Source organism: Fringilla coelebs (genome assembly GCF_963513975.1).
Source record: "Fringilla coelebs genome assembly, chromosome: 4".
In the NCBI taxonomy this organism is placed as follows: Eukaryota; Metazoa; Chordata; class Aves; order Passeriformes; family Fringillidae; genus Fringilla; species Fringilla coelebs.
The window spans coordinates 42,257,260-42,270,062 of record NC_140032.1 but is presented as its reverse complement, the minus strand read 5'-3'; the positions used below and the strand labels follow the sequence as shown (position 1 = coordinate 42,270,062).

The following is a 12,803-nucleotide window of genomic DNA, read 5'->3' as shown; positions in this document are numbered from 1 at the left end:
GGAGGAACATAAAAAGGGCAACTAAATCAAATATTTATACTTTATGTGAAAAACTAAAGCATGGAAAATTTGCAAATCATGTTGAAAGGCACTGTGCCAAAGAGAAGCAATGTGAAAAGAGGTACCTCCTAAGAAACCCAAAGTGTGCTTCTGTGTTCAGTTTAGTGGCTTTCTATTGAATGAAAATCAAAGTGGTTAGTTCTCTCATTTAAGGAATTGTTTACATGGCTGTTTAGACTTTCATACTTGCAGTACATTGAAATTAAGGGATTTAACTCCTCTTTAAGATCAGTTTCCCGGTGCTGTGTACCACATAGCACTGAACAGCATATCTTTGTATTTCAGGTGCCAACCGCAGCGCTCTCTTGTAGACAGACCAGGATCAGCCCCATTTAGTATGACTGCTTGTTCTTTCCTGGACATTCCCTTGTCTTTCCCCTTGGGGCTGAAAACTGTTCCTCATAGCTCTGGAATTGTTCTTTGGTCCCAGCACAAGCTGTGGCGTACATCTGAGCAGTTTAGGAGCCAAGAATTCAGGGAGAGAGCTTAGCCTATTATAATCTGTATTCTCTGACTCACAGCAGGTGAACATACAAGAAAAAAGACATTTGTTCTTTCAGAATCTGCAATATCAATTTAGAACGTATTGAACACAGCAAAGAAATAGGAGTCGGAGTAACAATGACAGTGTCTAGGTCTAGGAGTGATTTCAGCTCCATGATCTGGAAAAACTTGACTATATGTCAAAGAGAGGTTTTGAATACACTAAGTCCCCCACTCTGGAAGATTAGAGAGTAAAAGCTGAAGGACATATGACATGGACTTCACCTGTGACACTGCTTTGATAGAGTCGGCCACAAACGAGTGGAAGGGTGGCAAAGTGGTTTTGCAGAGCTGGGCTACTGCCAGTTGTTTGTCACACTTGTGCCAGACCTAAATGTTAATACTTAGACAAGCATTTTACAAAATTTCTGGTCTTGACATTGGCTGTTCCCTGTTTGAAATTCTTCAGCTGGTGACTGTGTAACTGGAAGATTATTGTCTTTTCCCATGTATCTCCCTGAGAGTTTTTCTCCAAAAGGTCAATATATCCCAGCTGTTTCTGAGGCATATCTACTGAAACTGCAGCTCTGCATCCATTGAAGGAGATGGTGGGGCAATCTTTCAGAGCCAGTCATATCTCTCTTTTCTCATCCACATTCTTTCAAAGCAGTCTCTTCCAATTTCATTGTCTTGAACCCTGCAAAGTTCTTACAGAATTTGCCTTCAAGCATTATGTTTTTTTGTCAATGCCCACTAACAGCTGGAATGAATTGACACCCAGATTGTTGCCTCTTCATGTTCTAATTTGGAGATGTTGATATAGCAACAAAAACATGAATTTGAAACAAGCTGAAAAACTGAAGGAGGAAATTCCAGGCTAAGTGCATCCCACGGAATTCATTGCTAAGAGTGTCATTTTGTCTGGAGGTCTCCAAGAGAAAAGGCAGCTGTTCAAGCACTTCACAGCTCACATGAATTCACTGTGCCTCCACAAATTTGATGATCGACAGATGCTCATGAAAGGTGGAGAATTTCCCAGACAGCACACTGAAAATATTTTCACTTCACTTCCTATGTTGGCAGAAAACAATATGCAAAGCCTGGTGCTAGCAGTCACTTGCAGGGCAGTGAGAAAACAACATTTAAAATATGTAGTAATGTTCTGGACTTAAGATGTAAAGAGTTGTATGAATTTACAGCATAAATAAAAAATTGTTGGTTGCAACTCTATCCTGCAAAATAGGTTTCTATGTTAAATCTACAGTAAATAGCAACTCAGATCCTTCGTAATTGCTTCACAACCAAAGTTGAATCTACTGTTGTGTTTTAAGTGTGATTTTGATCTCACTGTTCTCTTTAATATCCTGATTAGGTATGCCTATCAGTTTATAATTTAGCTTTCCTCTCTAGATCACAATTTGTCTGGTTAAAATTTAAAGTTAAATATATGAGATATCTGGGAAAGTAGCAGGGAAGAAAAAAGATCTCTTCCCTTTCTTGAAGAACTTTTTCTGTTATATTACAGCAGCTGTGCTATTTCTATTTATTTTGTGGAGTTTTTCAGTTATTGTCAAAAGATATATTTGAGTTTGATCTTTCAAGCATTTAAATCTTTACTTTAAAATTTGAACTTTGTCAGGCCCTGTAAACTTGATTTTATGGTGTCAGAACTAGGCTTTTTCACTGATAATAAGGACAAAGATTTATGTTTATTTAGACATGCTTATTTGTATTTGGCTCCTGAATTAATATTTGAAGAGGAGATTTTAGAGACAAGAATTGGAAAGAATGAAACTGGATGAGGTACCAGACTGAGAAACCCACAGAAGGTCTTTAATCATCTGAATGTTTCAAAATACAGCATAATCAAGCACGACTTCTTACTATCTGGAGTAATTTATAACAGTCCTTATTTTTATGCCATTCATTGATCAAATGTTGCCATGGTAGATAGAACATGTTGGGCTACCTGACAAACCTGCTGTGATGGCAGTTCTACAGAGAATAAGGCAAACATGTAGAAGTATAAGCAGTAGGAGAAAGGGGATGTTCAGGTTGGACAAAATATGTGCTTACTTTCTGAATAAATAGTAAGTGAATGCCTTATAATCATGTTTTTAATTTCTTCTTCCAGAACCTGGATGCTCTGCATGACCACCTCGCTACTATCTACCCTGGTATGCGAGCCCCTTCCTTCAGATGCACTGATGCAGAGAAGGGGAAGGGACTCATTCTGCATTACTATTCTGAAAGAGAAGGTCTGCAAGATATTGTCATTGGCATCATCAAAACAGTAGCTCAACAGATCCATGGTACAGAAATAGACATGAAGGTAATGTCTGAAGCGATATACTCATTGAAAATTTATGTCAATAGGAAAAAGGTGAAGTGATGCATATAGTAATTTTCAGTGTTGCTGCCCTCTGTGAAGAAGTGGCATCAGCACTGACTCTCAGGAAGAGCCATCATCATTTGTGTTGCTTGAAGGACACAGCTATGTGCTGAGAAGGCCAGCTCTAACTGGCAGGCAGACCTGACTGGGAACAGTACAGAGCAATATCCCCTTATTCAGAAAAGGATTGTAAAGAGGACATGTAAAGAAATTAGATACTGCCTCATTTGGGGTGCTTTTTCCCTCCTTTATTTTATGTTTGGCATATATTTCTGACTGTCTGCTGTGTTATCTGAGAAGGCAGACATTTCCTCTTTGTCCTAAATTCTTCATCTGTGTGCAGACTGTGAGGCTGATGTGCATTGATGAGGCCTGGGCAGCAAGCAGTGTTTTCCTCCCAGCCAGCAGGCCAGGTTCTTCCCAGATAAAAATATATGTTTGTGGTTTCTTGCTGTCATTGTAGGGAAGTGTGACTGGATGTGCACCTCGAGCCACAGAAATGAAAATAATGTTCCTCAGTGACAGGATTACTGTAATGACATGATTGCTCTGTTGCTTATGGAATGGGAAAGAGGCTTCTTATTTGCCCATACAGAAAGATTTAATTAATCAGGTCTAGCATATGTAATAGTATAAAATCAGAGTTTGATCCAAGGTGTAGATGTATGTGGGGAAGAAACAAAAAATGAAAGCTTTTTGCTATTAGAAATATTGCAACTAATATGAAGTTTTTTTCATCAAGTAGAAAAGAATCTAAGTAGATACACCAATCATTCTTTGGATTTTTTAAATATTCCCTAGTCATCCTATATTTCTGGCACAGTTTCATTGTATGCTTGCTGAGAAAATCTTTTCATTATTTTATCACAAAAACATGATCTTGCTCAGGTAAGAGATTTGCAAGCAATCAAATGACAAAGATATTTTTACTGCCGTATCGGAGTATTTGCCTTTTAGATTTCCTGTTCTAAGCTACCTCAGGTTTATAGTAGATGTCTAGTTGTGTACAGTGTGGTGATATACTTGTGTCCTTGTTTAGATTCTCTTTTGTAGAAAACCACAGTTCAAACTTTGCAGCAGGTGTTAGTAATCAGATACAGAAGGATACAACACTATCAAAACAATCCTCTTTTTAGACCCCTGTTTATTTGAAGTGTTGAGACAGACAAGGAGGACCATGTTGGAAAGTTGGCTGCAAAAGTGCTGAAGCTGTTGCTTGACAAACATTTCTTTTGGTAGCAGCTTAAGCAGTCCCTGTTCTCTCAGTGCTCAGGTTTGTCCTTCAGCAGCTTCTTCAGCTCTGCCTTCCAGCTGGTGTCAAGTTATAAAATAAACTATACTGAGGAAGTGAACTGGGTTCAAAACAACAGGGTTTCTTTTTTGGATTTTTTTTTTAAATCTTTATGTGTTCCTTTACATGTCTTAGTGTTCTCTCAGAGGGCCGCACAGAGGCAAAAGTGATCCATGGGGCAAAGGAGAAATCTGGGTTGTCCAAAGCAGCTAGCAGCACAAACTTGAGATAAACTGTCCTCTCAATCTGAAGGTTACTTTGCTGAGAAAATTGTATTAATATCCATCTAGAACTTCTGACAAATAATATATGTTCTTAAGGGGTTTAAATATTTATTATGTATTTACTTCTTATTTTAATTTAACTGTTTTAGGCTTTTTTGGAAATTTTACAGTTGTACTGGAAGTAAATAGGTATTTAATACTATTAGTCAAGCCTACTGTAAATGAATGCAAAGTCTAATTTAAATCTATGCTATTCTTCTAGACTGAGATAGAAGCACATAGGTGCCTAAAAATAGTATTAACCTCTAAACTGAAGAAAGTTTATATTATCTTATTTTGTCTGTTACCCCAGTTTTAAACTTCTCCCTGTTAGAATGTACCCTTAACCCTGAGCATTTTCATGCCTCTCCTGATTAATAAAGCCTATGTCTTGACATCTGTAGGACATTGCACACTGCTGTACTCCACAGGTACTCAGAAACTTCATTGGTAGATAAGGAGAGAATTTATTCTCTAAAAATGAAAAAAAAAGCTGAAATTTTCAGCTTATCCACAGATGCTGAAAGTCTTCCTCCGTTACTCCACAGGTCAGATATTAATCAGGAATGGTATGGACTGAAGGTTTTAAAGTAAAGTCTGGCATTGTGATAACTAGGTAACTTCGCTGTTCAAAATATTGAGAGTAGGAGAAAAAATAGACCAGCTTCTTTATTCTCCTTTCTTTGCCTCATAATTTAGTGAGTTAATGCTTTTGCATTTTAGTCTGTTAGCAATGCATTGTTTGAAACAGCACAGCACGGGAAAACAATAGAATTGCTTTTAATTCCTTCAGGTTTTGTGGACCAGTCAGTGCCTCTACGGTAAAATTTTTGGTTTGAACTTCAGTTAGAATTTTGCTTAAGGAAGAATGGGGTTTTTTTTTTAATCTGATAAAAACCTGAGTGCCTAGCTCAAAGTTTCCAATGTTATTAGGGGAGTCGTCTTCTGACTTGCAAAAAGAGATTCCTGAGTTGTCCCTTCAAATTTCTTTATCCAAACCACTTGCATGACAGTCCAACACCGGACTGACTTAGTAAGTCCTTCAGTTCTCTTTATATTGCTATAATGTTGACATCTGCAATTTCATGTTTAATACTTTATTATCCACTTTTCTTCTCCATCTGTTTTGAACAAATGCTTATATAAATCTGCTTGAGAGAAAACATGCTTCTAATTCTGTATTTTCAGGAAACTTTGGTTGAATTTGTCCAATATATTACAAGTCTCTGTATAGGTGGTAGCAGAGATTAATTGTTTTTGATAATGCTGGTTTTGTTTCATTAAGTGGTTAGATTTTGTTTCATGGGTTACCGAATGGCTGAAGTTGTAAGGAAGGTCATTTCTGGAGGTCATTTTGTTCAGCCTCACCTGCTCATGCCTGGCCACCGAGGGCCAGTTGTTCTGAGCTATGCTCAGACATCTTTCATCTATCTTTAGGGACGGAGACTGGAAATTCTTTGGACAATAGGTGCCAGTGCTCCATCTGTCTCACAGTAGAAAAGTATTTCCTGATGTTCTGATAACACATGCGGTGTTTCAGTTTGTGTCCATTGCTCTTGTCCAGGCTCTGAAAAGTGCCTGGCTCCATCCTTTCTTCACCTTCCCTTCAAGTATTTGTGTGCATGGATGAGATCCTGATGAGCCATCTGCTCTCCAGGCTGATCAGTGCTGGCTGTCTCAGCCCTTCCTCTTCTGAGAGATGCTCCTGTGCCTTGATCATCTTAGCAGCCCTCCCTAGAGGGAGTGGACTCTGTGTCATAGCTCTGGATCTCTCTTGTACTGAGGAGCCCGCAGCTGGACACAGCACTCCAGGTGTGGCCTTTCCAGTGCTGAGGAGAGGGGGAAGGTCACCTTCCTCAACCTGCAGAGAAAACCAGCTAATGATCACAAGAGGAAACTAAATATTAAAGCATTATTGTTCTTGTTTTGTCTCATCGGTGAAGAAATAGCTGAATAGAAAAAAAAAATAATTTTATCACCCTTCTTCAGTCTCACACAGAACAATTTTGTGTGTGTATATATATCTAAAACCATACATCTTCTTCTGAAATAAAGTAGGGCTTCCCTTTTCCAGAATAGTGTCCTTTGAGAAGTGTACATTCTCTTTTAACACCCAGAGTATGTGTGTGCATAAGGAAAGAGGGGATGGGGTTGGGGGGAAGTGTAATTTTGTTTCTGTTAGATGCTGTTAGCACTGAAAGGAAACTAATTTTGAACTTGGATTCAAAATTCCAGTTGAGTAATTCAGGAAAGCCCAAGTGGACATTAGTTGATTCATTAGTTCAAATCCAATTTTCATTATCTTCTCTGATATGGTAATCCATTTTTAGCAAATAGACCTAAGAATGAATCATTTTTGCAGCAGGTATTGTCTCAAAAATTGTTACTGACTTTGTGTATGTGCTGAGAATGTTCATGTTCTGCCAGTCTCAGTATGAGAAGTAAAAAATCATCACAATGCTGGTGACAAACTTTGTCATGAGATCTGTGTTAGCAGCCTACTGGCTATGTCTTCTCTTGCTTCACTTGTCAGAGATTGTTTGTATATAAATGAGGGTGACCTGTGAAGGTGAAGTCAGGACAGGGATTCCCTCAAGGCTATCAATGGTATGGTCAACCAAGAGTGTTGTACGTAATCCAGCAAAGCCCAAAAATCTGTTGGGAGAGCAGACTTCTGCAGTTCTGTTATTTGAGAGCAGACTATCAAAATCTTGTACATAGGGAAGATGTTTTACAATATAAAATGAGAAAAGAACAGGGGAAGTCCTTGACAAGATGGTAATTTCAGGCTTACTTATGTCAGCGTGAAAAAACAAAGTGAACATGTGACCATAAAAAATACTTGGGTACTTGTCATGGAAGAAAAGCAATACTGATCCACACATTACAATGCTAACTGTGTGTGAAGATAAGTCAGTCATGGAGCATGATCAGTCTCTAATTTTGGCACTGGTGCAGCTGTAAACTTCACTATCTCCAGGCACAGTGGTTTGGTGAAGTGAGACAGTCTGCTCTGAAGCCAGCTGCCAGGGACAGATACCCCCATGGTTCTATCTTTGGGTATGCAAAACTGAAAGTTTTCCACTGCCATTTCTGCAGTGAACTCCTTTGTCTTGGTATCATTCTGAAGCAGCTACAGTGAACTTTGTTAAGCAGCATTGCACAGTCAGTTTTGATCAGAAGAGATCAAGAATTGCATGCTGTATTGGCCTTTAAAGGGCAAAACCTCCCTGTTTTTGTATTAATTTTCACAATCTCATCAAAAAAGAACTCTGTCCAAGGACATTCTATCCTGCCATGCTGAAATACGAGTGTGTCCTGGGGATATGCTCAGATCTGCAGAATTGAGTCTTGTAGACACATAATGACAGCTTAACAGATAGCATGTGCTCATTATATATTCTGTATCACAGCAGTACTTCTTGATTTAATATCTTGTGTGAAGCTCACCAAATACATTAAACCACACTGATTTTAAAATAACTTTTCTCTGAATTGTTATTCCCTGAAATATTGGTGTTGCTTTTCACTTGATTAGGCAAGGACAAACTCTGAAGCTACATCTCCTGGAAGGCACAGGCAGGTTAGCAGTTATATGTTATAAATTCTCTTTGAAAGCAAGAGAGTGATTTCTGCCTTCAGTTTTAACTGCAGTTACTATGGTGATTGAGCTCTTAGACATTGTGAACTGATATCACTTCACCAGCTAAGACTGTGGGGGGAGGAAGAATTAGACTTGATTGCTGGCTTTGTTGCTTTGTGACTGAACTTTGATTTTTTAAGCATTTTTCAGAGGCTTCTTCAACAATATTTAAATGATACTGAAATTGTGTGGCTTGCAAACTTTGCTTGTAGAATGAAACAGTAGATAAGTTCTATTCTACTTAAGCTTAGCAGAGTATCTAGGGCAGGTCCTTATGCCAAACAAGTACCTGGCCAGTTAGGTTGGATCTATAGGTGCAAGGGTGAAGGAACAGAATTTAGCATCTTGTGTTAACAGTCAGAAGTGCTTATTTTGAATTTGCTGACAAGGTGGATGATGTAATGAGATAGGAAGATTAGATAGTTCCTAAGTTGTGTGAGCAGAAAAGACATCATGAAATTGCATATCCATTGGGAAGTTAATTAGGGATGCATCAGTAGATTTTGTAGCCTGGAGAGGGGTATGATTAAAGCATCTGTTAATAAGTGTCTGTGCATGAATGATCAGAATAAAATTGCATAAACCAGCCATGTCCACAGCATATCATGTTTATCAGGAATGTGCTGCTGGTGCTGTGTCTGTCTTGTAGGTCTGACACGTGTCCATGTGTTTAGCCTGGTGTTCATTTGCTGCACTAGCATGATGCACTAATACAGCAAGCATTTCTAGATGCCCTGGAGTCTGGTCAAAAATAGTGTTTCAAATGAACTTGAAGATGCTTGGGAAATTTGCAGCTTTTCACTGTTACTGGCACAGTTCTAATCTATAATGTGTAGGAAAATAGCACAGCTTGTGTGAGGACTGACTTTGTCACTGTGTGAGCTTGTAGGATCTGCAGAGGGTCATGGCTCAAACTAGCTAGATGTCTGGAAGCATGTAGCAGTTCTATTTTTATAGGTAGTTTTCTTAATCTAAGTCTGAGTTTTGTTTACTGATGCATCATTCATTTATAATAAATGAAATAAAATGGGAAGTTATTAAAGGAACCTGTTACATGCTGCATTGTAGTAGGAAAAAGCCTGTAAGTACAGGTTGGTAACAGAGTACTAGTGTGTAGGGAGTAAAATAGCTATGAAATAATATATCTGGAAGCTGATGTGTTGTTAATATGAACATTTCCTTAAAAATTATTAGCTTCCTTAAAATCAGCTTTGCTGAATTAAGAAGGTTTTCATCCAAAATATGCAGGGGTTTTTTTCATTTGTGGCAAGAGCAACACTTTAAAATAAGATCCAAGACTGGAAATAATCTGGACGCATACATCAGTTCTAGAGATAAATCTTCACAATTTGAAAAAGGTTTCTGTGCATAATCTCAGCTGTCTCTGGCCACAATAATGGTACTGTTAAAATAAAACCTGTGGGAGTGTACATGAGTGATAGAAGGTAAGAACTAAGACTCTTAACTGCCTTCTGATAATCTTCAATATGACCACACTCACAATTTCAGGTATAATGATTTAAAAGGAGATATGAAAAACCTTTAAATTCTGAATTCAGAGGAAAACTAGGTGTTCATCTACTGTGTTCCATTCTCCTAGACAAACCCACTTAACGTGTTTTCCTCAGATGACCACCATTTATTTTTTCTGAGGCTTACCCCTTATTAGGTCATAATTTCCCACTTATCTTTGTCATACATTGAGATGTAGATTGCCAGTACAGTTTTTGAGGCAGTTAGGTTTTCTCATCATCAATATTTGAATTTATTTGTACATCCAGCTTTGGGTACCTACATTAGCTGTTAAATTTAGTAGGCTGATCTTTCTCTAAGTTACTTACATAACCAACAGAAAGAGGAGAATAATGCAGCACACAGCTACAGAGCACCTAAATCGGGCTCTTTCTCTAAACTGTCCTCCAGAACAGCCTCTCCTTCCTTCAAATGAACAGTCCATTTGTAGATGAAAGAACACTGCCACCTTAAAGTAATCATCAGTTAACAATAAAATTGTTGTTTATACTCCTCCATTTGTTTAGGAGCAAACAAAGGCATCAGCTCTCCCTAGCCCATCAAGTGCTATTTTTGGCAGTTTTGGAGATCAAATATTTCATAAACTTAACATCTTAGGGATCAGTTGCAGTGTTTGTGCATATCTGTTCTGTTTTCAAATTGTAACTGTTAATTTCTGTGGTTAAGACTATGTGTAAAGGGCAAAATCAGGATGCTTTAGAAATTTAAAGAAATCTTTTTTTTGCTTCAGTGACTTTAGGATCAGAGTCAACATGAAAGTAGAATCAGGTGGAACACGTTCCAGAAAAAAGCTGCTAAACAATACTATGTAAATAGAATTGTTCTTTTCCAACCATTAAGTCTAATTAAATTTGAAAAGAGGTGAAATTGGCTTCTCAGGGTAAATTATGTTATTCTGATAGTTATTGGCTTAAATTATATTGCCATACATGACTCTCGCTGCAAACAAAATAATGCTTATTATTTCATATTTTTTACTAACTTTGAGTAAAATTACTAAAGAGTGTAATGCTGTGTTGAGGACACCTTTTTGATATTCCACTGATGTAGATGATTCTAGTTTTGCTGTCATTTTCTTTAATATGGAATTAAATCTGGGCTCTGTAGCCCAGAGAAGATTGCTTTAGTTTTGTCTGTTGGCTTGGATCTTACAGTCTGCTGGAATGTATAAGGGCTGTATATCCTAACATGTGCTTTATCCACTTTCCTTCTCACACCCACCCTCTTAGCACTGTTTAGTCATCACTAAACAGTCAGCACTATTAGCTGTTGTGTTATAGACCTTGCAAACAGCTTTGATCAAAATAAGGATTCAGGGGTTCTGTGGGATTTAAAGCTCACACAGGTTCATTTCAGGGGAAGGGGCCACCCTGTTTTCTGGCAAGAAAAAAAAGCAAGCACAGCCTGAGCCTTGACTCCTCATTTCAGGATTTGCATTTCACTCAGGTTTAATAAATTGTATTTGGGTGTTCTTCAATATGTTGCTCTTGTAGACAGCAACTGTGGCTAAGCAAAGGCATAATTATTCACCTGTTATTACAAAGACTATGAAATCAGAAGTTCTTGTTAGACTACGGTATTTTTCAAGATGTGAATATAATTCTTGCATTTATCTTTCTCCTCTAAATACATTCCTGTCTCCATAGTAGCACTCCAGTTACTAATGAGTAGCAGAGTTTTCAGTTTTTCATTTTTTCTTCATTTCTCTAGGTTATTCAGCAGAGAAATGAGGAGTGTGACCACATTCAATTTTTAATTGAAGAAAAAGAATCTAAAGAAGAGGACTACTATGAGGACCTTGACAGATTTGAAGAAAACGGTACCCAAGAGTCTCGCATCAGTCCCTACACTTTCTGCAAGGCATTTCCTTTCCACATCATATTTGACAGAGATCTGGTAGTCACACAGTGTGGCAATGCTATATACAGAGTCCTTCCACAGGTTAGATGATTCTTATGCATGAATAGCCATAGAAAATTCATAGTGATAGATGCTTCAGAGGTTAATTATAAAGATCAATAAAACAGATTGAGGATTCTCTAACAGCATTCCAGTGTAAGTGTATAATATTGACTAAATTGTGCTTCTCTTGTTAGAAAAAGGACTTGAAAATAACCTTATTCTACAACAGTTTTGTTCCTTATGGTCATGTCCATGTGCAGTAAGAGAATAATTTAAAAACCTTGTTATTCAATGGAGAGATGCATAAATTCTCTTCTATTCAGTATTGTCATCTAAGAAAATGGAATATAATTGCTCTATGTATATTTTTATTATAAAGCATAACAGTTGGGGTTTTTTTTCTTGTTTCTGTTTTTTAATATTCTAGCTGCAGCCAGGAAATTGCAGTCTGTTGTCAGTTTTCTCCTTGGTCCGGCCTCACATTGATATTAGCTTCCATGGGATCCTCTCCCATATCAATACAGTCTTCGTACTGAGGACTAAGGTAATTGGACAATATTTTCCCAGCTTTTCTTTAAGGAAGTGTGCTTTGGAGAGATAAGAAGTGCAGAAAGCTCAGAAGTCTTCAGAGAAAATTCTCTGTAGTATGCCTAGACCTTTTTGAGTCTTGAGCCAAGAGAGAGTCCCAGGTATGAATTTGTGAATAGCTGTTAAGCAGGGTGTTTTATGGGAATGGTGAAGTAAACGCACTTCATGTCTGATGCTTTCTCTGCAAGGGGCCAGTCTAGTTCACGGTGTTGTAGCAAAGCAAATGTAGAGAGGTAATTACATTTACTTTACTTCATATGAGTGTGGGAGACAAATAGGAAATTTGTTGTTGCTTGGGCTCATATGTTCATACAAAGGTCTATGTCCTGTTCTCTAAAGAGGGCAGGAGACAAGGTGTGTGATACGAGCAGATGCAGTGTGTAGAGTAACGCCTTCTACATCAAGGAGCCTGTTTATTTAAAGAAAACTGTACCTGAGAGAAACCAGAATGATTTCTTAGAGATGATCACAGGCACAGATAGAACTTCACAGAACAGGCAATACTATTGTCAAAACTGTTGTTAAGGACCAGTGTGGAAGAAAACAAGGAGTTACAAACATGAATGTAAAGCAGGAAACCATGCTTCAAGGTGGCAAATTGTAGTATTAAAATAGAGACAGTGCATGGTGTTCAAATGAGAAATTAAT

The 12,803-nt window shown here is 37.9% G+C and overlaps 1 protein-coding gene across 3 annotated transcripts in view; it reads left to right on the top strand.

The window, feature by feature from the left end:
* The window catches only part of GUCY1B1 (guanylate cyclase 1 soluble subunit beta 1), a 41,803-nt gene that overhangs the window by 18,664 nt on the left and 10,336 nt on the right, over positions 1 to 12,803 (top strand). For all 3 annotated transcript variants that reach the window (XM_084204047.1, XM_084204046.1, XM_084204048.1), the window contains 3 exons: positions 2,678 to 2,875; positions 11,376 to 11,606; positions 11,995 to 12,111. In XM_084204047.1, the coding sequence (XP_084060173.1) occupies positions 2,678 to 2,875; positions 11,376 to 11,606; positions 11,995 to 12,111 (546 nt within the window). The remainder of the gene's footprint in view (positions 1 to 2,677; positions 2,876 to 11,375; positions 11,607 to 11,994; positions 12,112 to 12,803) is intronic.